Source organism: Papaver somniferum, chromosome 7 (genome assembly GCF_003573695.1).
Source record: "Papaver somniferum cultivar HN1 chromosome 7, ASM357369v1, whole genome shotgun sequence".
NCBI classification, from domain to species: Eukaryota; Viridiplantae; Streptophyta; class Magnoliopsida; order Ranunculales; family Papaveraceae; genus Papaver; species Papaver somniferum.
This window is the reverse complement of record NC_039364.1, coordinates 81720327-81746544: the sequence shown is the minus strand read 5'-3', so window position 1 is coordinate 81746544 and position 26218 is coordinate 81720327. Positions and strand designations below refer to the sequence as shown.

Genomic DNA, 26218 nt, shown 5'->3' with positions numbered 1-26218 from the left:
GGGAACCAAGTTTGTGTACCAGTTTGCAAACTGTTTCACCTGAGTTCAGTCTGGAACGACAGTATGCGTACCCGTTTGCGAACTGTCGAAAAAGATCAAAGTCCGGAACTCTAGTTTGCGTACCCGTTCGCAAACTGAATTGGTTTAAGTTCTAAAATCGGTTAAATATGATTTCATACTCATGAACAAATGCATTTATAAATTAAGGAATGCAATCTTTGCAAACCGTGGCTAAAATGTTCATGAACTGATTCTTTTGAATCAATCCCATTATGCTTCAATTGTGTCTTGTATACTTCTATGAGAATATAAACAATTGAACAACTCTATGAGTAACACAATTAGATTAATTTGATTATCATTTGATCTAGAAGTGTTAAGATGAATGTGGTTAATACAAAAATGTTCATATGGATAACTTCGGTTAACTATTGTTGAGCCAACTCAATATACACTTAGGTACGGTTACCCATATCTAAATGAAGGTATATTTCATTTGTGTGTAATAAGCTAAGACTATCTAACGATTGAGAGATATTGCTTTGGTTTTAAGCAAACTTAGATTGAATCTTAAATCAGGATTTCATCTAACGGTGAATATTGATTGCTTTGTTTCAAAGCTATCAAACTCTGATTTGAAGACTATATAAGGGAGAACTCTAGCAACTGGAAAACTTAATCCCCACACCTCGTGTGTGATACTAGTTGTGACTAGAGTCGATTCTCCTTTAACCTAAGTTTTTCCTAAAACCATTATAGGTTAACGACTTAAAGACTTCATTGGGATTCTGAAGCTAGACCTAAATATTTTCTCTGTAGTTGTGTGTTCTCATCTTAATTGTTCTATCGTATTGACTACTATCTTCTCTAAGATTTGCTCGAGATTTATCTCCGATAGGTAAGATATAACTTGTTCTACTACCATATAGTTAAGTGATTGTGATGTGATTAATATTTCTAGGTTGTTCTTCGCGAATATAAGACTGGATTATCAATTGGTTCATGTTTACCTTAATTTATCAAAAGACGGAACAAAACTTCATAGGTATTTATGTGGAAGATAGATTTATCTATCAGAATAGACTTTTCTGTGGGAGACAGATTTGTTTATCAAGTCTTCGATTTTGGGTCGTGGCAACTCTTAGTTGTGGGTGAGATCAGCTAAGGGAATCAAGTGCGTAGATTCCTGTTGGGATTCAGAGGCGTAAGGAACGCCAGTGTACCTTAATCAGTGTGACATTGGTTAAGGCTCAACTACATTCCAGTCCGAAGTTAACTTGTAGTAGGCTAGAGTCTGTGGCGGCTTAATACAGTGTGGTGTTCAAATCTGGACTAGGTCTCGGGGTTTTTCTGCATTTGCGGTTTCCTCGTTAAAAAAACTTCTGGTGTCTGCGTTATTTATTTTCTGCATTATATTTGTTTATACAATTGAAATATCACAGATTGTGCGTAGTTCAATCAATTGGTAAATCCGACCTTTGATTGTTGATTGAAATTTATTGACACTTGAACATTGGTCTTTGGTACCGTTCAAATTGTTTCTCATAATAATCAGGCTTACGGATTCCATCTGTTTGATTTGTTGATTACATTGAGAAACATAGATATAAATCTTGGATATATTTCCTTGATTGAGTATGACTGTCTAGTTGGAATTATATTGGACTTAGTCCATACAGATTGCCGAACGTAATATTCGGTGTGATTGTTAGACCCCCGTTTTTTCAACATTAACTCCGTAGCACTTGATATTGATCCTATATAGTTTCGGTTTAATATTGTACCTATTATCAAGTGCACACTTTGTTGTCGTATCGTCTCAATCTTGTATCCATAGTCAATCACACAAGTGATCTTGTTGTTGTATTGTCTCGATCTCGTATCCACAGACGATCACACGAAGTGTGAACCAAATTTTTTTTGTTGTCTCGATTCTGTCCATAGACGATCACATTCGGTAAAGGACTGATAGGTGGATAATTAAAATATTATGGTGTATTTGGTCACCCACGTCTTTTCAATTGGTATCCGAGTAGGAAAACATGCAAATATCTAACAATCCGTGTTTGGTGCGATCCAAACTATAAGAGATGAGTCGAAATAAAAAAACTAAAGCTAAACTTATAAAAGACTCAGTAAGCGTACATCAAGATTTTGAGAATAATCTCCTAAAAAACGTCAATGGAAATTAGTCTCGTAGTTCTTTCTTAAAATCAAGTACGAAGTCTATGACTAATAAACACTTGATTAAGACTCATGTTCAAGTACCTGATTGAAAATCTTTTTTGGATCCGATTGTAATTACCGGTAAAAAATATTCTGTTACTATTTCAGACTGTAAGAAAGATTTAAAACCCACCTTCCTGCCCTAATTCTGAGTTTATGACTGGATTGCAAAAGTTTTTCAATAAAGTCAAAAGTTTCTCAGAAGCAAGAAAATCCATTGACTGTCTGGAATATGTCTTTGAACTTATTGTTTAATTAAATGTAAGAATTTGTGAAGCAAAGCGTGCTACACTTAGCCTCCAAATTAATGTGGCAGATTATTTGGAATTCAAACTAGCTCTGTGTAAAAAAGTGAATAAAAAAACTTCAGAGTGTGAGAGTCTTACACAATCGCTGGATCATTCACAAGTAAGGAATAAACTTCTTGAAAGAGAAATTCTTACAGAGACATGTCAAGAGGTATGATTTGGAAAATCCTCAGAAAGACATCTTCAACAAGGTTTTGATACCTTAAATAGACATATTAAAGTCTCGAATCAAAGGTTTATGCTATTTGCAAGATATCTGACCAAGACTATGTGGGTTTAAATAAAAAGGAGTTACCATCTTAGGCTCAAAAGGTAATCATGAATATAGCATCGTGGGAAAATCATAATAAGAAGGATGAATCAATCTCTTTCAACCCATACAAGGACACAAGATCATGTCTTTAAAGATAAAAAGGAAGATGTTGCTCCAAATATACTTGATGAGGAAGGTTCTTATCACGCTAACATTTAAAAGTGTTGGAAAGTGAATTCTTACAATTCCCAATCTTTTGATGTAAGGAAGCACAAGTATCTGGGCATCTGGAATCCTGTTAATATCTCTTATTCAATATAGAGAGAATACAAAATCTACTGGAGAATTAATATATTCTTGCTTTGTATAAAAGTTGTCTTAAAAACAACTTGTGTAAACGGGATAAGTTTTCTTGTCTAAAGTATTTTTAGCTACATGATTTTGATGATTAATACTTTTCCGAAAAGATCTTTAGGATGTGAAGACACATAAGATGCGAATTTATTTTCGATTCTGGTCAGAATTACTTATTTAATGCTGATACCTATGTTTGTATGTTGAAATCCTTTGGTATATATACTTATCTTGTTTGAGAACTTATACTAAAAGATGTATCCTCAAATCAGATCTCAAGCCAAGATTCTGAAAGCCTTGAGTGAAATGGTTTCTAGTGAAACTATTAATCTTGTTGATTCCTTCAAGAAATTTGGTAGTGAGGATAAAGGAAAATAGAATGAAGATGTGACATCTCATGCAGGAGATAGTAATCTTCTTGTCCAAAATAGTTTGGATGCTAAGATTGATATTCTCAATCTTCGCCAAGTCCTCATCAGTACTGTTGAAACTCATCATAAATATGCAACATTACTAAGAACTGTTATCTGTAACCAAAGAAAATTGATTAAACTTGGAATCGTTAATATGGAGTATACAAGGAATATTAATCGGAAGGTTAATGCTTTGACCTGTGAACATAATCAAGGTACTGTGTGTAGAATCCGTGAAATCAGTCGTGATGTTGTAGACGAAGATCCCGAAAAATTTGAGGATATTGAGGACGATCTTTGAGAAAAACTATTCAAAGATCTAATGAGCAAATAGACAATAATGTGTTGATTTATTTCGATATTTTGTATAAGGTCTATACGAATAAAACTATCAATATTTATTATGAATGAATAAAAATATTATTTTATAACCTTTGTTTCATTATCTGATAGTTCTGATTGCATCGCCTGTGTATGAATGATTATATTTTTGTTATGTGCTTTCGGATTTATGAGATGTTTGATTTCGGTTTTTATTGACCTAAATATTCGATCTCATATGGTGATGTCCCTTATGATTTGTGTGGCTTTTTGATTTAGCGGGATTAAGTTCTATCCCATATTAGTAGGCTTTATCAAAGGATCATAAGATGTTCCGATTGAAACTCATATGTGAAAAGTCACAATATGTTGATAATCAATTTATGTTAAATAAGTTTGTTTAGCATAACATATGTATTCGGGCTTAAACTTTTAATATTGGCACGCATTAGTTAAAACCAATTCAACCTTTCTCTAGTAAAGGTTGCTTTTGTTCTTGTTCTTTGTTCTTGTGAGAGGATGACAACACACATGGGGAGAGTTCTTATTTGAAATTTCGCTTAATGACATATCTTTCTGGGGAGAAGTGGCTGCGAAAATTGAGGTAACGATTTTTATTTGGTAGTTAATCGTTTTTCTTGTTTAAGAAAAGCCTGATTATATTGCATATATTTTGCTTTTGCTTAACAAAATTTCGGGACAATTGATATGTTCCATTTTTCTCTTTGGATTGATTTTTATGATTCAATTGTTTCCGGTTAAGAAAAACCGTGTCAATCTATTTGACTTATAATTTGCTATCTTCTTTATTGTTTGGTATCGAATGTTTTTGCTTAACGAAATTTGGTGCAATTGCGGTGCTATAATGATTATAATTATTCAATTGATCTGGTTGAGAAAAACAATGACAAGTCAATTTCTTTTGGTTTGCATCTATTGTTTTTGGCTTAACAAAAGTTACGGGGTCACTTGTTTAGTCCATTTGATTCTGAATAAGAGAAACTAAGTTCATTCTGATCTTAGTTAGACTTATCAATTGGAGGATTCGGTTATTTAAGCCTAATCGAATGCCTCGACAAGAAAAACTAGTTAACTAACCTAGTGTTTGTCTTGTCTAAAGGGGAAGGTCTAAGTTATTTTCTGAAATAATTAGAGCCTGATAAGAGAAATATAGTTAATTCTGATCTCTATTTGTGTCTTGTCGAAATAAACGGTTGTACATACGCAATCGGTTCGACAATAGAATTTAAGTATCTTAGTCAATTTGTTGGTCTAAAGGGAAAATTGCTTCGGGAAATTTTTTCCTTGGTAACATATGAAAACTAAATTACTTTTATAGTTTCGATTTTAATATTGGTTATCTAAAATGGTTTGTGAAACCTTCGTGCTTAACTATTATAGGTTGTACAAGCCTTATAGATTTGTAAGATCCTTTCGATTTGTCCTTTGTTTGCTCGAACCTTTGTCATTTTTTAAATCATGTAGGCGGTACAGATTAGGAATTTCTTGGATTGTTACAATGTTGTCGAAGACACCGAGGTAATAACCAAGAAGAAGTTGACTGAAACCATTTCCAACTTTGGTTGCGAAGGTGTCAACTTTCTATAAGCTCGTTTTATCCATGAGCTTGTTCCAAGGGCTGACGCTAAGAGGGGAAGGAAGACAATAGCATCAGCTTAAGGATTTAAGCCGAAAAGAAGAAAAGCCAAGACTTTCAAAACCAAATGCACTAGCCATGGTGGAAATCAATGATGGTCAAGGTGGCGTTGGGGTTCAACAACGAGAACAATATTTGTTATACTATTGGTGGTGTTATGGATACATTAAATTAGTTGGTTACAATCTTACTTTTCATTTTTACTGTCTTGTTTAAAAAAAAGGATTATGGATTTGAAGAGAGTTTAAAAACTCCAACCTTGGTAATTCTGTGATTTGAACATTTGAAATCAATGTTCATGCGAAAATTAATTAATAATAACATTTAGCTCCACATCTTTCGTCTTGTATGTTTGTCTGATATATGAATAATTAACGAACTATGAATAATAACGTTAGATTAAATCGAAACCTGGTATAATCTTAAGAAGTATTTTGTTTGGTTATATAATTATACATGGTATACGAATTGTACTTAAATGACAATGACTAATGTTGTGCAGTAACCGAATCTGAATCCTCGAAACTGATTAGGTTATTTATACTAGTCATTATGTCTACAACTGTTCTTATACAATCCAACCGTAGGAAAAAATATATGTTTATATACATTACGTTACGGTCATACCGTTTTTGCATCATGTCTTTAATGGTATATCACTACTCAAATCACAATTTATCCTCTCCTGGTAGTTATTTTGCTTACATCGTACAACATCCTGGAACCTTCATGAAGATATGTCATACTTCAACACCTACATCCTTCCAACCCAATGATTATTTGGCTTTTATAGGGGGCATTCCACCATTTTCCTTCAAAAAGTAAGAACAGACAGGTAATGAAATCATTGGGAGTTACACCATCGCTATTTTGCGCTTTAACACATGCCACTAAGGTTTTTGCAATGCCTAAAAGAGCCTCAATATCCGAAACTTGTTTTCTCGGCTTTGTAAATGTGTCCTATTCAACACCACCAAAGAAAAATAAAGAGATGTCTTCGATTTCGGGTCTACAGAACAAATATACCTCCAAAACCGCATCGACCTTCTATTTTATCACATGGAATGCGTCATATAATTAGTCCATAATTACCCATATATAATGATGACATTCATTCTAAGTTGTTAGTTTATCTTCCCACATTCCTTGTTGATGTTCATATACCTTATATCTTAAATACACAACTATACAACATACCTCCATCACTTATTCGAAGTTTCGAACTTTTTTTTTTTAATTATTATTATGAATCAACAACAGTTAGGGTCATGAGAACTTGTTCCTTGTATCGGATCACAATTTTTCCTCTCGTAGCAACCTTGGTTTTTGAGATTTTAATATATTCTGGTGTAAGCTCTTTACTTCTGCTTTAACATCTTCGCCTTTTTTCATATTTGTACGATCCTTTCTATTTATTTTTTTATAATTGGGGGAGGGCCAACTGTAAATTATTTGTAGTTTTACACCATATACATCAACTATAACAGACATACATTATTTACCAAATACTATACAAGATTCTTTTATAGAAGCACAAAAATAACATACGACATTCTTGCATTCATTAACTCTGTCCCGTGAGCATGGTATATTTAAGTTATAAAATAAAAATAGAAGACGAAATAAACAGACAGTAAACAACAAGGAGGGAAAAAAACAACAAAATCAACATCAACAGTAATAAACAAAAAAAAAATTGTACATATGATCCTTAAACATAACATAAGAAAAAATAAACATATGAATTTGATTGTTCACTTGTCAACCTGCATCTTCCCACTTGTGGATGGAGCAGTTCGAGTTTTGGGAGGTGCAGAATCTCCGACGATGTTTTCTTCAAATACAGGATGTGAAAAAAATCTTTCACTTTTCCTCCTGCTGAAATGAAGGGTTCTATGCCTAACTCTGGATTTCCACCGCGGTAAAAAACATCCATTTCTGCAACATCGAAACCCATGTTTCGAGTCCCAACAAGTACAATAACTTCATCCTTATCAATCATCGTTTCCCTGTAATCACCAACATCCCCATTGTTTTTAAGCAACATTCTTATATTGATGGAGTAACTACACATAGAGGATTGAAGGACCCCCATCTTCATTATCATCATCACCACTTTCATCATGATCATCATGGGAAACCATTTTACCACTACCTTGACTACATCCTTCACCACCACCACCACCACTGTTATTAAGTCGGTTTTGACTACCACCAACATCGGCGCCACGGTTCTTGGATCAACTTTGTCTACCATCAATAACTGGTCTCACTCGATCAGATACGAAAACATCGGAAATTTCATTTGTGTATATATGAACATCTGGATCATTGCTTCCCAATGAATTTGTGTTAGCCTTGGATATGAAGTGAATTATTAGTATCACAAGACATTTTAGCAAGATAAGGATTATTTGACAGATTAAGCTTTATAATGGCGACTTTTTTCCTTCTTAATTGAGAAACTATGTTGGGACAAGTTTTTTCTTTGCTTTTAAATGAAAATTTATGGCAAGGCATCATCCTAAATTGTGATACATCCAAAGTAATCGGCATTAATGATGTTGATGAGATAATCAAGAAGAGTACCGAACAATCATGTCTCTACATCGTGGGATTACTTGCATCACTTGGTTTCACATTACTAGTGAAATTTGCGAGTCTTATTGAATACAAGAGAAATCACTTGAACGGTACCAAAGACCAATGTTCAAGTATCAATCAATTTCAATCAACAACCAAAGGTCGGATTTCCCAATTCATTGATTCAAATGCACAACCTGTGATATTTCAATTATATTATAACACAGACATGAGAAGTTTTGTTAACGAGGAAACCGCAAATGCAGAAAAACCTCGGGACGCAGTCCAGATTGAACACACATTGTATTAAGCCGTTACAGACACTAGCCTACTACAAAATAACTTCGGTCTGGACTGTAGTTGAACCCCAATCAATCTCACACTGATCCAAGGTACAGTTATGCTCCTACATCTCTGATCCCAGCAGGATACTACGCACTTGATTCCCTAAGCTGATCTCACCCACAACTAAGAGTTGCTACGACCCAAAGTCGAAGACTTTAACAAACAAATCTGTATCACACAGAAAAGTCTATGGTAATAGATAAATCTGTCTCCCACAGAAATACCTACAAATTTTGTTCCGTCTTTTGATAAATCAAGGTGAACATGAACCAATTGATAACCCGGACTTATATTCCCGAAGAACAGCCTAGTATTATCAATCACCTCATAATAATCTTAATCGATGTGGCGAAATAAGATATTGAGGAATCACAAATGAAGAGACGAAGATGTTTGTGATTACTTTTATATCTTTCCTATCGGAGATATCAATCTCAAGCCAATCGTTACGATTGTACTCAATACGATAGGAACAACAAGATCAGATCACACAACTACAAGAAAGTAGTATCGGTCTGGCTTCACAATCCCAATGAAGTCTTCAAGTCGTTAACCTACAGGGTCTCGGTAGAAACCTAAGGTTAAAGAATCGACTCTAGCTTATACAACTAGTATCGCACAGAAGGTGTGGGAATTAGGTTTCCCATTTGCTAGAGTTCTCCCTATATAGTCTTTCAAATCAGGGTTTGCAATCAATGTTAGCTTAGTAACAAAGCATTCGATATTCACTGTTAGATGAAAACATGATTAGATTCAAGCTAATATCTTTCTACCGTTAGATCAAAAACTTAGCTTGTTATACACAAATCAAATGCACGTTTTAGGTTTGTGTAACAGTACCCAAACATGTACATTGGTTGGTTCAACAGTAGTTAACCAAATGGCTAGCCACATGAGCACTTTCATATCAACCATATTCTTCTTCACCGTAACTAGTTCAAATGAACTAGTTAGAGAGTTGTTCAATTGCTTAGATCTTATAGAAGTATACAAAACACAATCGAAGCAAAAACGATTTGATTCACTCGAATCGATTCATGAACTTTATAGCCAATGTTTGCAAACTTGTATTCCTTAGTTAATATAAGTATAAGTTCACGAATAATCGTATTTAGAATATAACCAACCTAAGTACGCGGACCAGGTAGGCGGACTTAAGTACCCGGAATAAGTTTGTAAATAGTTCACAAACTCCAGCAGATTTTCTTGGGAAGAGAACCTCCGAAAGTACGCGGACTGGGTTCGCGGACTCTTATTTCGATTTTCCTGATCAACAAAGTACGCATACTTTGGTTCAAGGAATAAGGAGTTATACATGTATGTATTACCACACACTCTTATATCCAACATTGGTTATACAATCTAAACTCTCATTTCAATCATTGAAACATTCTTAGAGGACGTTATATAGTTGTTATTCACAAACCATTTTTCGTCAAAGCCATTTTCAAGTGATTGAAACATAACATGACTTTCGTCACTAGGTAAAGATGAACTTTGGCCAAAGCGAAAGCTTACCAACACATATTTCGAGAAATAGATAAGCGAGATAAACACGGCTCGAAATAGCAAATGTGTATAATCAAAGTCTATATAACAAAACGGCTTTTGTCTCAAGATAGGAGATACAGTAGATAGACTTTTGAGTGATAGATAAGTTCAAGTCTCCACATACCTTTTAGTCGATGAAGTTCCACCAGTTCCTTGAGTAGTTCTTCGTCTTGTATGATGATCACCATGGAGTTCTTGAGCTCAACTACACTTTCTGTCCTAGTCCGAGACTTAGCTATAGTAGACTAGAAATCAAGACTTATAGTTTTGATCACTAACATTTACAAACATGCTTGAGATAGCAACGCATGCGAGTTCGACCGAGCAGTGCTCTAACAATCTCCCCCTTTGTCAATTTTAGTGACAAAACTATCAATACATATGGAATACAAAAATAGATAAATAAACTTTTATAGCTCTTCTTCCACATGCCTAATCTTCAACATTACTCGAAATCGTTGTCACTTCCAAGTACTCTAATGATTCCAAAGGTTGTAACTTTAGCATCATCGTTGTTGAAAATCCGTAGCTATAACAATGAGAAAACAAGAATTCTCAATCATTGTTATACAGTGTCATAGTATTATTGTACAACATGAATGTTCAATTGTATCATAACTTCGACAACAATACTATGGTGATATGTATCACTCCCCCTTAGTCAATACTCCATCTCACATGGAAACCACTCCCCCTTACATAATGATCCGAAAACCATATGTATTTGTAGTATGAACTACACATTAATTCTCCCCCTTTTTGTCAATAAATTGGCAAAGGTACGAAAACGGAATCCTAATAAAAATTTCCATACAGACATTTCATGACCAAAAGAAAGCACATATCAACTTGTTTAGATGCAATCATATAGCCGAAGCTAAATGCTTTCATCAAGGAGTTTATAAAGATACAAGATAACTCCTATAATATTCCACAACCGCACTCCCCACAAATATTTGGCAATTAAGCACAAGTTCAATTAATAACTCTCCCCCATAATATGTCATTCCCGAAAGAACAACAAGAGCGACCTTAATTTCATAAGAAAAGAAGGATTTCTTTGGACATAACAAATCACATACGAATATGAATTTGAATCCAAAAATACTCAATTAGATTAACCACAAGAGACCTCATAATTAATCTAATCAGAATTGCTCAACATAAGAGAACTTACGGATCCTCACAGTATATACATAAAATATGGATCAGGGAAGATCAATACTGTGTAATAGACAAGGATTCATTATATTTTTCCATTACTATTTGCACAATGACATGCAATAGACATAATCCTTGAAAACAAAATTTCATCCTATCTTCCATCAATATTTGCATAATGAAATAATAGGCTTCAAACTTTTGTGATGTCAAAAGCTCATTCATTCTTTTATCAATACATGTGTATCGACATACGAAAGACTTAACTTTTGACAAGGTATGGGACAATCATAGTTCACGGACGCAAACACACATATCCCATAACAAATTGCAATATATAGAATCATAACGATTAATACTGCAAAAATCATCTTCCAAACAACTTTTTAGAATTTAAACAAATAAACCTAAAAACATGAAGATGAAAATGTTGGACATAGCTATGTGTAATCACAATAATGGCTATTCCAAACTCTAGTTATTCTTCTTAAACAAAACAAGAAAATAAAATTCTTATCCGAAGATTTACTAGGAAAAATAAAATCAACAAGCTAAAAAGAAAAAACAGACTCCTAAACCATCACATCCGAACACGAAATGAAATCACATAGACGTTTCGGAATCCTCACGAGCCTTGAGGTCTTTAAGCTTGTGATTGACAGTATCCACTGCATCTTCAGAAAAGATATCCTCATTGATAAGATCTTTAACATGTGTCTTTATGAGACCAAGGTCAGAAGTAACCTTTTTCAACTCAGTTCTTAACACATCAAGACTCTTCAAAGTATCAACGAGCTGCAGTTTTGCTTCCTCAAAATATTTAAGAAAATCATGAACCAGTTCAGCAGAGACCATATCCTCATTCTAAACATCCCGATGTGTATAAGCATAGTAACATGAGGCATTAGGATGATCATCTTCTACAAGGGTTCTTTTCTTCCTTCCCTTGGACTCAAAACCAATACCTTTGTCAAGAAACCCTTTTGCAAAACCGCTAGAGTTAGAAGAAGACATTCTTGACAAACCACAAAAAAATCCCAGAGTATGCGTACGAGACTCAAGGGTTTTGGTATTTAAATGGTTTCTTAGGGAAGGTAACTTTTAAGGTTTCTAAAAATTATTTCGTGACAGTAACGCGGGTACTCGTACGAACACAATCTTGACCCAACAACAAAGGTACGCAACTGGTCGTATTTTTTACGACAAAACAGAATTTCTGCTATGTGAAAAATATCACAAGATTTTTTGGCTCTATAAATTTTATATCTCCATTGAGAAATAATTTAGAGCACACAACATAGTTTCACTCAACACAAAAAAGAACAACAACATCAGACACAACCAAAACATTAAGCAAAGCTTTCGGCAATAGTTTAGTTATGGACGATAAGAAAATAGCTCAACTAATCAGAAAGCAATTTTGCCAACAGTATACCTGATTATTAACACATCTTACTCAACATGATTTTTATGAGTAAATTTTCAATCCTTGTGATTACTTGACACAAGTATGAGCTCTAAGCTCATTAAATGAACTGTGTTTGTGGTTGGGTCTCCTTTTCTTTTCAAATCTAGGAAGGAATCCTTTTTGATGCGAGAAATTATCATAGAACTTACTGTCATCAAAATTAGAGACATAGTTTGAGTTCTTACCAGAAGGATTTTGACTTGACGAGGTTGACAACCTGTTGAAAATTTCTTTATAACCTTTAATCATCTCCTTCAGGTTATCATTCATATCATCATTTTTTTCCCTTTTTCCTGGAATTTTGTTCACGTTAAAAATAGCGTTATCTCCTCCCCTTTTTGAAGAAAAGACTTGATTTTTCCTTAGACGATTGTTAAGACGCCTGTTCTGCTTCTGAGCATTCGAGGAACTCATTGAACTGACCTTCCTGGTAGCATACACAGGGTAAGTACGAAAACCAATTGGTTTGGACATACGAATGTCAGTTACACCTTTGAGAATTAAATTTAAGGTGTGTTGAAGTTGAATATAAGAATTCTTATTCAACCTAGAGTTTCTCTTTTGCTTAGCAGGTCCTTTTGAATCACAAAAGAGACATAATTTCTGATCATAAGAGTGATTATAAAGTTCCGTCTTAACATCATCATTTGAAGATTTCTTCCTCCCATTTGATGTGCAACATCCTTGATCAGGAGAGATTACAGGCACATCCTTTCCAATAGAAAGAGATATTGGTTTTACTTCCGGAACTGGAGTTTTCTCACTTGCAATAGAAGTAAATGGTGAAGAGGACTTTTTGGAACATCCTTGAATCGAGAGTTTACTCAAGCGATGTTCAATTTCCAATGCATCCTTTTTGAGGCTTGCCTCGAGTAGGATACGTGAAGATCCAACTTCAACATTTTTGGAATTACAGTCTCGTACTACACCAAGAAGAACATTGCCATTGTTTTTCAACCGATTAAATCTATCAGCTTGAATTCTAACAAGATTTAGAATCAACTTACTCTCTTCAGTTGTTTCCCTTTCATTAATATAGATAGACTCTTTTGAAGGGTAATCGGGATAACGCATGTCAATGTCTGTCTGTCTCGTCAGAACACAAGGTTCGTCTATATTTGAGATCGACAAATCTTTCTCTTTAATAGATGGAGTCGAGACAAAAAATTTATTTCTGGTGATGTGTTTATCAGAGATAGTGCTCTTTTCCATAGAGTCAGATCACTACAAACACAGACTTATAAGGTCTTTAAACGTGTTTGCCTGCTCTGATACTAATTGAAAAAGCGGGGGTATAACAACCACACCTAATATTTCGATTAGAAATATGTATGGACTAACTCCAATATACTTTCAAGAGAATCAACTAGACTCAATCTTAATAAAGTATATCAAAGAGTTATATCTCTCTTTTTCGATTAAATTCTTACTCAAGCAAATGGAAATTTTTGAGTCTAATTGAATACAAGAGAAATCACTTGAACGGTACCAAAAATAAATGTTCAAGTATCAATCAATTTCAATCAACAACCAAAGGTCAGATTTCCCAATTGATTGATTCAAACGCACAACCTGTGATATTTCAATTATATAACAAAATATAATGCGGAAAAGAAATAACACAGACACCAGAAGTTTTGTTAACGAGGAAACCGCAAATGCAGAAAACCCCCGGGACCTAGTCCAGATTGAACACACACTGTATTAAGCCGCTATAGACACTAACCTACTACAAACTAACTTCGGTCTGGACTGTAGTTGAACCCCAATCAATCTCACACTGATCCAAGGCACAATTATGCTCCTACGTCTCTGATCCCAGCAGGATACTACACATTTGATTCCCTTAGCTGATCTCACCCATAACTAAGAGTTGCTACGATCCAAAGTCGACGACTTTAATAAACAAATCTGTATCACACATAAAAGTCTACGGTAATAGATAAATCTGTCTCCCACAGAAATACCTACAAGTTTTGTTCCGTCTTTTGATAAATCAAGGTGAACATGAACCAATTGATAACCCAGACTTATATTCTTGAAGAACAACCTAGTATTGTCAATCACCTCACAATAATCTTAATCGACGCGGCGAAAGAAGATATTGTGGAATCTCAAACGATGAGACGAAGATGTTTGTGATTACTTTTATATCTTTCCTATCAGAGATATCAATCTCAAGCCAATCTTTACGATTGTAGTCAATACGATATAAACAGCAAGATCAAATCATACAAATACAAGAAAGTAGTATCGGTCTGGCTTCACAATCCCAATTAAGTCTTCAAGTCGTTAATCTATAGAGTCTCGGTAGAAACCTAAGGTTAAAGGAGAACCGAATCTAGCTTATACAACTAGTATCACACAGGAGGTGTGGGGATTAGGTTTCCCAGTTGCTAGAGTTCTCCCTTATATAATCTTTCAAATCAGGGTTTGCAATCAATGTTAGCTTAGTAACAAAGCATTCAATATTCACCGTTAGATGAAAACCTGATTAGATTCAAGTTAATATCTTTCAACCGTTAGATTGAACTTAGCTTGTTACACACAAATGAAATGCACGTTTATTTAGCTTTGTGTAACCATACTCAAACATGTACACTTAGTTAGTTCAACAGTAGTTAACCAAATGGTTAGCCATATGAGCACTTCCATATCAACCATATTCTTCTTTACGATAACTAGTTCGAATGACTCAAATGAACTAGTTATAGAGTTGATCAATTGCTTAGATCTTATAGAAGTATACAAAACACAATCGAAGAAAAAACGATTTGATTCACTCGAATCGATTCATGAACTTTATAGCCACGGTTTGCAAACTTGCATTCCTTAGTTAATATAAGTATAAGTTCACGAATAATTGTTTTTAGAATATAACCAACCTAAGTACGCGGACCAGGTACGAGGACTTAAGTACCCGGAATAAGTTTGTAAATAGTTCACGAACTCCAGCAGATTTTCTCGGGAAGAGAACCTCCGACAGTACGCGGACTGGGTACGCGGTCTGGGTTCGCAGACTCTTGTTCCGGTTTTCCTGATCAACAAAGTACGCATACTTTGGTTCAAGGAATAAGGACTTATACATGTATGTGTTACCACACAATCTTATATCCGACATTGGTTATACAATCTAAACTCTCATTTCAATCATTGAAACATTCTTAGAGGACGTTATATAGTTGTTATTCACAAACCATTTTTCGTCAAAGCCATTTTCAAATGATTGAAACATAACATGACTTTCGTCACTAGGTAAAGATGAACTTGGCCAAAGCGAAAGCTTACCAACACATATTTCGAGAAATAGATAAGCGAGATAAACTCGGCTAGAAATAGCAAATGTGTATAATTAAAGTCTATATAGCAAAACGACTTTTGTCTCAAGATAGGAGATAGAGTAGATAGACTTTTGAGTGATAGATAAGTTCAATTTTCCACATACCTTTTAGTCGATGAAGTTCCACCGGTTCCTTGAGTAGTTCTTCGTCTTGTATGATGATCACCATGGAGTTCTTGAGCTCAACTACACTTTCTATCCTAGTCCGAGACTTAGCTATAATAGACTAGAAATCCAGACTTATAGTTTTGATCACTAACATTGACAAACATGCTTGAGATAGCAACGCATGCGAGTTCGACCGAGCAGTGCTCTAACAATATCCACCAGTATTCAGAATTCCTAAGAAATTAAACCCTGAACAAACAATACTATTGCATGTAACAATAAGTTCGGAGACTAAGATAAGTAATATAACTGGATTTGTTGTCTATTAGAACAAATTCCTATGTCATTCCTAATAGAGGTTACATCTACATTTAATTAGTTAATTAGAAGCACACCAAGTACATTTGTTCTCGCAGCGGGTACATTCTATGAACCTAACCGTACTTGGAACTAAGCATGTACATGTTATACATTAAATGCGGGTAGATGTACTTTCGAGGATTTTGAAAAGCTTAATTTGTGTTTAGGGTATACTATATAAATCTATGTTAGGATTAGAGAGGACTGAGTATAGAGATAGTAAATCTTTCAAAATTCTAATCTTCTCTTCTGTTTTCTCGATATTTGTCAGAAAATTGGTTGCTATGGTTACAAGGTTCTTGCTATTTCTGGTGAGTGCTTTGATATTGTGAGGAAACAAAATTTTGTCGATGTACTTGTAAAAGACTATCACCTTGATGTTAACAATTTCTGTCTGATTCATTCAAGGTACTCCTGCAGTGTCTTTCTGCTTTGTTTCAAACATCTTGCTGATTTTAAGCTACTGGCGAAGAATGATAGTGTACATATTGATGGAAAATGCGTCACTTTGGTTCAATTGGAGCACGAGTGCAAATGTATTCAACAATGGGAACAATATTATTTGGACGATGACCAGTACAACACAACTGCGATTTTAATTTATTTAGTCATAATTTGTCTTCATTTTTTTTTTTGTTTTTTGGTTTAAGAAATTACTAGAATATTTATAATGAAATCAAATTTCGGAAACAAAACTGTTCTTATTATGTTGGATGTTTGTCTTTTTCTGTCTTAAATTTCTGCGTATATATTGTTATTGTTCAGTTTTACTTTTATCGTTTTCATGCAAACCTTCATGTCTCTATTTCTCTGGATATATTATATAGTTCGTTTTTCCTTTGAAATTACTTGTTTTTCTTTTGTACACGACTTCAAAAAAGAATTTGGGAACCTTTAGCATTTTGTCTTAGATAGTCATCTTAATCTCTTCTACAAGGAAATAAACACTGCAATGTGTTAGTGATTAAAGATTAAATCGATTTACGTAGGCACACGTAATTCCTACTATGTATGTTACCTTAAGTGATTCAATCAATTAACTTTTTTTTGACACAAAATGTCAAATTAACACGGTTCGGCAGTGAACAAGTCGATCTTAAATCGATTTACGTAGGCACACGTAATTCCTACTATGTATGTAACTTTTTTTTTGACACAAAATGTCAAATTAACACGGTTCGGCAGTGAACAAGTCGATCAAGTACGAACAAATGCGTCAATGAATTAAATATTGTCAGTTCTGACATTTGTCCACTCATACGAAACATCAGAGATTCGGCCATGTTCTTTGTTAATCGACCGGACATAAAAAAAAAAGATCTCCTGCCGTTAATGATGTTTTTGAGCTTCTATGTGTTTTTCTGGAAAAATAAGATAATCAAACTTATTTACATGACTCATCCGATAATGTTGTTTTATTTCATAATGGATGATAGTCGGAACTTGTTGAGCTACTAATAACGTTTTATAAGAAATATAATGACCGTATCTCAACCATTTTTGGTCTGTGAGCTCTAGAACTTGGAAAAAAATAGATAGTGGGTGATTTCAATCAAACAGTGAATGGATGAAATTTTGCCTTCATATCATCGAATATGTTATATACCGTGGCCCAGATGTTTCGTGTAACGCAAATGACAATGGGTTGTAGAAAGGGCAAAATAGGAAATATAATTTATAAGGTTAAGGAACACATTTGAGGATTAGGAAAACATCCCATTTTTTTTTTGTCACCTAGCGAATTTGCGCTACACCAGGTTTTGTAGCAAATCAATTGTCAAAAATAAATAATGTTGTTTAAGCCGCTTAGAAGGGCTCAAGCCATTTGGGCCTTGACAATGGATTGGATGCCCACTCTAATAATATTACATGGCCTGGCAAACGGGCGGGTCGGGGCTTGCCCGTTACGGGTTCCACGGGTTCGGGTTAATACGGGTTGAAACCCGCGGGTTGAAATTCTTCACGGGTTGTCATTTCTTCAACCTGTGCCCGTAACGGGTTGAACCCGCAGGTTCACGGGTTAGCCCGCCCGTTTCAGAACTAAAGATAAGGAACTGAAGAAGGAAATCATTCCTTTGTTAGATGAAGTACGTTGATCTTGATACTGGTTCCTTCGTGTTTTGTCCGTTGTTATTTACTCAAATTATATTTTTTAATGAGAATTTGGTAACCAATAGTACTAATTCTTATTTGATTGTGCTGTTAGAATTTGTCTGAAAAGGATCATGGCAAGAGATTGCTTGCATTTGGGAAATTTCTGGGTAGAGATGGACTAAATGATTTTTTACATGTTTAGGAAAGCGTAAAATCTGACTCACTTTTTAAGATTATATATTTCTACATAGATTAATTTGGATGATTGGTATAAATTTCTAAGAGAATCACCTATATTTTGTAAGTTTGTTATTCGGTTTGGTTTCAGGATATCTTAGATTGGGATATTCAACAGCTTTCCTCTCACTTAGAGCATCTTGCATGTTTCCTTCTCTCGCTGCTGCTAAGGCTGCAGTCATTTCCCTGGGTGAAGAGATAGCCACGCAAGAATTGCCGTCCAGAATATGCGCAGTAGTTTTCGTATTCGCTGTAGATGGAAATGGTATGAGTTAACCACTGTTCTGGTATTGTTGTCATTTCATTTTACTAAGTCTTACGCACATTTGTGGTGGCAAATGTTATTCGGGTTTCAGTAACTGAATTGTATGTTATAGTGGCTCAGGACGCACAAGAGGTATTTAAGTTACTTCTTCTTACATTTGTGGATGCTAGGAGACTTTATGAGCTCTTCCCAGTGGTAGGAACTAGTTTAGTCTTGTTTTGAGGGACCCTTTGCCAAGCTTCTGCATTTACGATATTGGAACATCGCAAAATTTCAGGGTGGAGATCTTACACAAAACACAAGTACATCGAAGAGAGTGTATTGAATTGTGGTTTATGCAAAATTCTTCTTCCATGGCAAGAATCAGGGAAATGCAAGAACTTGGCAGTAGTACCTAATGCCAAGACATACCATCTACAGAAATGAAATATATTTAGATCAACCAACATTCACTCAGTACAATACCTATAAGTAAGTTTTCAAGTGATATGATTCATTCATCCGTGTCTTTTATAGGTGAAGATAGCTCAGTCACGGGTTTACGGGTTGAACCCGCGGGTTCACGGGCCGGGACGGGTTAACCCGTTTACTCACAAGCCGACATTTCTCCAACCCGAACCCGGCTTGTTTCAAAACAAGCCGAGCCGGGTTCGGGTTTTCACGGGCCGGGCACGGATTAACCCGCGGGTTTTAGCTTGTTTGTCAAGTTAAATTGTCTAGTTTGTTGAAACTTGAAACCTATTACAGGGGCTTTTGGATTCTTACTTGCACAAACAGCTGAATCTAAACGTGGGTCACAAATCTTATGTTATTCCGTCTAAAATTAATGAGAAGTGTACCGGTTTCGACACGTGGTTATCAACCACGCCGGCTGTAGACGGCAAATTAAACCATTCTATTTCTACCTAGTTGTTGAAAGCTCAAAATTCAAGTTTAGAAAAAGAAGAAAGAGAACTAAACAAAACTTATTAAGCTTTGGAAATGTCTATACAACCATAAGATTGGGAAAAGATAAATCAGGGAGACGGAGAGAGTAACGCATCTCTACAAGACAGATGGGTTCATCTTCAAGTTGCTGTGCTGGTGAGAAGGTTGATGAGGGTGGAGGGTATGTCTTTTTGTATTCTAAATACATCTTTGTTTTGAATCGTTCATTACAACTGATGCTTGTGACATATAGATAAATATTTTGGACATCCTGTACATTTGCAAATTTAGACGATTTTATGAACGAAAAAAAATTAGTCTAATCTACGAAAGAAATGTAAAGTCTTCATCAGATGCTTCAAAAAGAAAATATGCTTCATCAGTGCTCGTACACCTTAGATGCATATCTCCACTAGATGTTGATAAGGCCTATGATTAGACTAGTAGACTCGAGGACATCGAAGGTTCGGTCCGGTCCGTCTTTAAATTAGGGCATTAAATGGCAAACCCAACTTAAACAGACTCATCCAAACGAATAAACGATTTATATCTTCTTCTTTATTTTTGAATGATCAGCAGGAATTTACTTTTAATAACTGTAAATTCTTTATCTCTATTTTCTTTGCATTTGCTTATTGTTTCAGATTTTCACCAAATGTGGGTGCCCATGGTTGGAGGATATTCACGTACAAGGAACTGAATGCTGCGACAAATGGATTCAGTGAAGATAACAAGCTCGGGGAAGGAGGCTTTGGCAGTGTTTACTGGGGAAAAACCTCTGATGGTCTTCAGGTACCACTTCATACGATTCTCAGTAATACCCCACTTACATGTTTTCGAAGAAATCAGCTTTTACATTTTCTCGTTGTATGCCTCAAAGATGCAGCTGGATGTCTCATGTCATGATATGTAATCTTAAAACAAACTAGAGTTTTCCAACATTTGCTCATTTATGTTTTGATCCTGAGTCTGAGTGTCTGATGTAAACTAGGAGATTAGGCTTCCCGTTTATGGTACCATGGGTGTTCTACTTAATGATCCCCAGTTCCCAAAAGAATGAGCATCGATGACTTTCTTCTTCAGAGGGCGAGTAGTTGATCCAAGCCCACGGGACTGGTGTGTAATCAAGACTAGAAGTTTCAAACCCATACTATGGCAGAAGAAGAGAAACTGCAAAAATATCTAATCTGATTTGGTCATATAAACATGTGACAATTTTCATTCTATGTTTTTTATTAACACGAGTACTTATCGTATAGATTGCTGTGAAAAAGTTAAAAGCCATGAACTTAAAGGCGGAGATGGAATTTGCTGTGGAAGTTGAAGTTCTTGGACGAGTTCGGCACAAAAACCTGCTTGGTCTTAGGGGTTACTGTGCCGGAACAGACCAACGACTTATAGTTTATGATTACATGCCAAATCTTAGCTTGCTATCTCATCTACCTGGCCAGTTTGCAAGTGAAGTTCAACTGGACTGGAAAAGGAGAATGGATGTGATTATTGGTTCAGCTGAAGGCCTTTTGTAAGTACAACACTTCCTAGATGAATATTGTTCAGTGATAAATTGTATTGATTATCATTCTATAATGTAGGTACTTGCACCAAGAAGTGACACCCCATATAATTCACAGAGACATAAAAGCTAGTAATGTACTCTTAGATTCAAATTTCGATCCGTTAGTGGCTGATTTTGGGTTTGCCAAGTTAATCCCGGATGGTTATCTAGCACCGGAATACGCAATGTTTGGTAGAGTATCCGAGAGCTGTGATGTCTACAGTTTAGGTATCCTTGTACTGGAGATTCTCACAGGAAGAAAGCCCATAGAGAGATTGCCCGGAGGAGTAAAGAGAACCATCACGGAATGGGCTGAACCGTATATAATGAAAGGAAGGTTTAAAGACTTGGCTGATCCAAAATTACGTGGGAATTTCGATATAAACCAATTGAAACAAGCGATAAATGTCGCAGCATTGTGCGTTCAAACTGACCCCGAGAATCGACCTAATATGAAAGAAGTTGTCAAGTTTCTTAAGGGTTCTGATGGCAAAGATAAAATATTGGAAATGAGAATTGATAGTGTCAAGTATAGAGATGATCAAGGAACTACTGATGATGATAACGACAATGACAATGTGGATCGAAGAGGCAAAGTTGTTGGAGACGAAAGCGATGGGTATGGTGTTTTTGGTGCAATGGAGATACAAAAGATGAATGATCCTTACGTGAGGAAAAACGATGGAAGTAAAAGGATATTTGGGTGAGATTAAGCAAAACAAAAAACACATTCATTCCACTTCTACAGTTTGATAAGGTAAACTTCAAGGTATTTTGGCTCCGGTTTCTACATAAAAAAACAGCAATGGAAATAGTTTTATTCGGATGTGTAAGTAGGGTATGCATATATTTCCTAATGCCTTTCTTTTCTTTCTACTTGTTGCATACTTGGTTAGTTGGTTATACTATTTGAGTGCAAATTATGACTCTTACCAAATGTAATGAAAACCCTTATCACTACTTGTGTCTTTTGTATAATTAGGCTTTCATTGGCTTCCAAAGCAAGGCAGAATCATTTACATTATCTCGTTCGCATACACAGACGAGCACTTTGCTTGTTTCACAAATATCACCTATCCAACACACTTTTTCTAAATTTAAACACCAACAACCTAAGACAAATACAGCAGCTCACTGTGATCACTTTTTCTCCAACTACCAAAATTTTCTCTCAAGTATGCTTCATAAACAAGACACATTTGAATGAAACTTAACTAACCTAACTACCTAGGTCCTCTTTGCCCGTCTGTCTCTAGCATATATATTTATCAACATTGAAGTTTGGTTACACCATCATTTTCAAAATTTAGTCCATCGGAAAACCAACATTTTCTACTACTATATTTTTGACTCGTATAAAGCATGATATCTCCCAATCCTACTAAAATACTAATTGGTATCTCCCTTAATGCCGACGTGAGCAAACAACTACTTTCGTTGGCGATCCAACTTGCAGCTCGTCCCGATGACACCATAGTTGCCTTTCATGCTCTTGGTTAGTAATTTCATTTTTATTGAATCTCAGTGAATTTTAGTACAAAAATGGCTTCACTTAGCGCATATTCATTTGTATACTAGCTATCATCATTTTACATTTTTGTTTAGTTGCAGCAAATAAAAAGTCATCAAAGAAGGTAGAATCTACCAAGAAGATATCTAATAGGACAAAGCTTCGCCTTACGAGAGCGTTTATCATATCAATTCTCGGAGAATATACCGAAGTATGTCAATCGAAGCAGGTGCGTATATACTAGAACCCATGAACCTAGATTTGGTGTAATCTCATTTCGATTTAATCTGATCATAAAATACAGGTGCATTTAGAAGCCAAAGTTGGAACTAGTACAAGCGTCGTGAAAGGACTAATTGATGAAGCAACATCGATGAGGGCTACCTTTCTCATTGTTGGAGGAGGCTCAAACAACCAAAACCCATTATCATATAGGTACAAACAATTATACAGAAATTTCTAGAAAAATACTGTAACTGCTTTTGATTCAATTCATTATTGTAAGAACCTTTCAGAATTTACTTTATTTCCTTTTGACTTAGAAATGCACTCGAAATATCAAAGTCTTGCTTGGAACACGCTCCTGAGGGTTGTTCCGTGCTATCAATACGACGAGCTCAGCGGAGTTTGGAGTTAGAGACTGAAGTCCCACCAATTCATGGTTCGTGTGATTATATATATATATATATATATATTGGTCGCAAGATTTTCTTGTTGTCTTTTCTTTTTTGCCTGTAGATTATGTTCATTGATCGGTTATACTTTATCAGAATTTCGCCGGTCGAGCTCGAGATGGTCACTCCGAAGGCATTTTGGAACGAAGTCTATTACTATAAACCAAAACGAGGCTAAATTCCCAACTGAAAGCATCTGGGAGAAGCCTTCACCCAGAGCTGTTCTTGATGGACCAGAACAGGAAATAACATCTGAAATAGAGGAAGATGACTCTAGTCTTGGATATTCTAGCATCAGCGGATCTCCTCCACTGTCACAAACTTCGCGAGGTCGATCCAATATTTGGAAAAATTTAACATCATTCAGGCACATATTGTCATTTCGCCGACCTTCGTTTGATGGAAGTAAGAGCTGTTCTCACAGAGAAAACCAGCCTCCTTCGTCATCCAAGTGCTTTAGCTATGATGAGATATCAAATGCTACAAATGACTTTCACCCAGGTAAAAACGGTCACACAAAAACTTGGGTTATTATTTGTATAGCATTTGATTGATGCTGGTTTGCTAAAGGTTTTCTTAAACTCAAAATGGATTTCTGGTTGCCTACAATGACAGATAATATGGTTGGACAAGGAGGATACTCAGAAGTTTATAAAGGTGATCTAAAAGATGGACGAACCATAGCAGTTAAGAGACTATCGAAAGACAACACTAATGAGATTAAACAGAAAGAGTTTCTTATAGAACTGGGTGTACTAGGCCATGTCAATCATCCCAACACAATACACTTGATTGGTTGCTGCATTGAAAACGGGCTTCATTTGGTTTTCAATTTCTCTCCAAATGGTAGTTTGGAGTCGGCATTGCACGGTAAGCAACGCAGAGTTAATGCATTTCTAGCATACATATAGCAAGTCAAGGGCAGAGTGTTATCTCAAATCGCCTGAGGGCAAGTAGAGATAGAGAGATGTGCCACATCTTTACACACTCATGTTGTATACGCTCTAATTCAATGTGCGGCTTAATATTTTTTTTATCCCGATTCACAATTAGTCATATGTTTCAGTTGATCTGCTTCTTGTATAGGTGGAAGCTGCGATATTCTCGATTGGCCAGTTCGGCGCAAGATTGCCGTTGGAGCGGCTAGAGGCTTGCATTATCTACATAAAGGCTGCAAACATCGCATAATTCATCGTGATATAAAAGCTTCAAATGTACTTCTTGGGAGCAATTTTGAACCACAGGTAAAAGACAAATTCGGCTAAAGGGTTGTCTATTTGAAGGTTAAAACATGTAATAACACCAATACTGACATCTTCATTGAATTTCTGTAGATTTCAGATTTTGGACTTGCAAAATGGCTTCCTAAGGATTGGAATCATTACTCAGCGATTCCAGTAGAGGGTACATTTGGTTACCTAGCACCGGAATATTTTATGCATGGTATTGTTGATGAAAAAACCGACGTTTTTGCCTTTGGAATTCTTCTGCTGGAGATTATAACTGGTCGAATGCCTGTCGACTCGTCAAAGAAAAATCTTCTTGCCTGGGCAAGACCACTTATCGAGTCTGAAGATATTGCGGTACTGGCAGATCCAAAACTTGACGGAAACTATGACGTCGATCAAATGTACAAATTAGTTCTAATAGCTTCATATTGTGTTCGAAGATCATCATTATGGCGCCCATCGATGGATGAGGTAAACAAACTAAGATTCCAAAGTACATCTTCTCCCAACTATGAAGTGCTCTTAATCATCAGTTATATAACTCTTTTCAAATTTGTTCATCTAGGTGTTCCAACTTCTAATGGATGACGAGGTACAATCCGGAGTTGTAAAGAGCTGGGGAATGTCAGATTACGTGGTTGACGAGGTTGATGATTCCAGTAGCATCGATATCGATAAACTGTTTCCAGCTAATCAAAGTTTCTTGGATGATTGTTAAGTACGGTGAAAAGTGAAAACCTCAACAGTTTTGTTCCCTTAACTTTATTTTATTGGATTTCTAGTTGTTAGTTAAAAGGAGACATTCGCTTGAGCTAAAAAAAAGTAAGACTAAAAAAAAGAACTTGCGAATGCAAGTGAGTAATTTATCCTCCTATTATGAATCCTTCAAATTTTTGGTCATCTTTGAATTGCAATACATATGGTTAGGCCAATAGGCCATAGAATTCTTGCTGTAACAACTTGTAAGTTCCTGCGCTTCAGATTTTGTAAGAGTGAAATACGTAGAAACTGCCATTTAAGCCCTGGTTTGGATTACCTATAAAAACACTTTGCAACAAACTTCTATGAAATTAATGGATTTCTCCATTCATCCTTTTTTCTTTTTGTTGGTTTGTTTGATACGAAATAAAATCTACTTAAGAAGAAGACGACCTTCAGACAAGTGTTGAGACCTTCAACAATTTGGTGGATAACCGGACCATTCACTCGTGCTTCTATGTGTTATACTCCCTCCGCTTCTGGAAAAGTGTTACTTTGTTCTTTTGGAATATAATTACAC

General features: G+C 35.6%; 2 protein-coding genes across 4 annotated transcripts; both read left to right on the top strand.

The window, feature by feature from the left end:
* Positions 1-19993: 19993 nt before the first annotated feature.
* LOC113297752 (PTI1-like tyrosine-protein kinase At3g15890) lies at positions 19994-22668 on the top strand. 2 transcript variants are annotated; one of them, XM_026546327.1, is made up of 4 exons: positions 19994-20152; positions 20616-20763; positions 21423-21493; positions 21564-22668. In XM_026546327.1, exons 1-4 carry the CDS (start codon positions 20100-20102, stop codon positions 22231-22233), a joined length of 942 nt encoding a protein of 313 aa, XP_026402112.1. In that variant the 5' UTR covers positions 19994-20099; the 3' UTR covers positions 22234-22668. The 2 variants fall into 2 exon arrangements, with proteins under 2 accessions (XP_026402112.1, XP_026402111.1); XM_026546326.1 differs by having other exon boundaries at positions 21231-21493.
* A 94-nt stretch (positions 22669-22762) lies between these two features.
* LOC113297750 (probable receptor-like serine/threonine-protein kinase At5g57670) lies at positions 22763-26006 on the top strand. 2 transcript variants are annotated; one of them, XM_026546325.1, is made up of 9 exons: positions 22763-23021; positions 23138-23265; positions 23341-23471; positions 23579-23697; positions 23807-24211; positions 24326-24580; positions 24797-24954; positions 25045-25410; positions 25505-26006. In XM_026546325.1, exons 1-9 carry the CDS (start codon positions 22889-22891, stop codon positions 25655-25657), a joined length of 1848 nt encoding a protein of 615 aa, XP_026402110.1. In that variant the 5' UTR covers positions 22763-22888; the 3' UTR covers positions 25658-26006. The 2 variants fall into 2 exon arrangements, with proteins under 2 accessions (XP_026402110.1, XP_026402109.1); XM_026546324.1 differs by having other exon boundaries at positions 23132-23265.
* The last annotated feature ends 212 nt before the right edge of the window (positions 26007-26218 follow it).

Excerpts from the sequence above, each read along its gene's own strand:
- LOC113297752 (XM_026546326.1), top strand. The coding sequence starts at position 20,100 with ATGGGTTCATCTTCAAGTTGCTGTGCTGGTGAGAAGGTTGATGAGGGT. Across the intron at positions 20,153-20,615 it reads AAGGTTGATGAGGGTGGAGG|ATTTTCACCAAATGTGGGTG; the intron begins GTATGTCTTTTT and ends TTATTGTTTCAG. Across the intron at positions 21,494-21,563 it reads GGTTCAGCTGAAGGCCTTTT|GTACTTGCACCAAGAAGTGA; the intron begins GTAAGTACAACA and ends TCTATAATGTAG.
- LOC113297750 (XM_026546324.1), top strand. The coding sequence starts at position 22,889 with ATGATATCTCCCAATCCTACTAAAATACTAATTGGTATCTCCCTTAAT. Across the intron at positions 23,472-23,578 it reads CAAAACCCATTATCATATAG|AAATGCACTCGAAATATCAA; the intron begins GTACAAACAATT and ends CTTTTGACTTAG. Across the intron at positions 24,955-25,044 it reads GGAGCAATTTTGAACCACAG|ATTTCAGATTTTGGACTTGC; the intron begins GTAAAAGACAAA and ends GAATTTCTGTAG.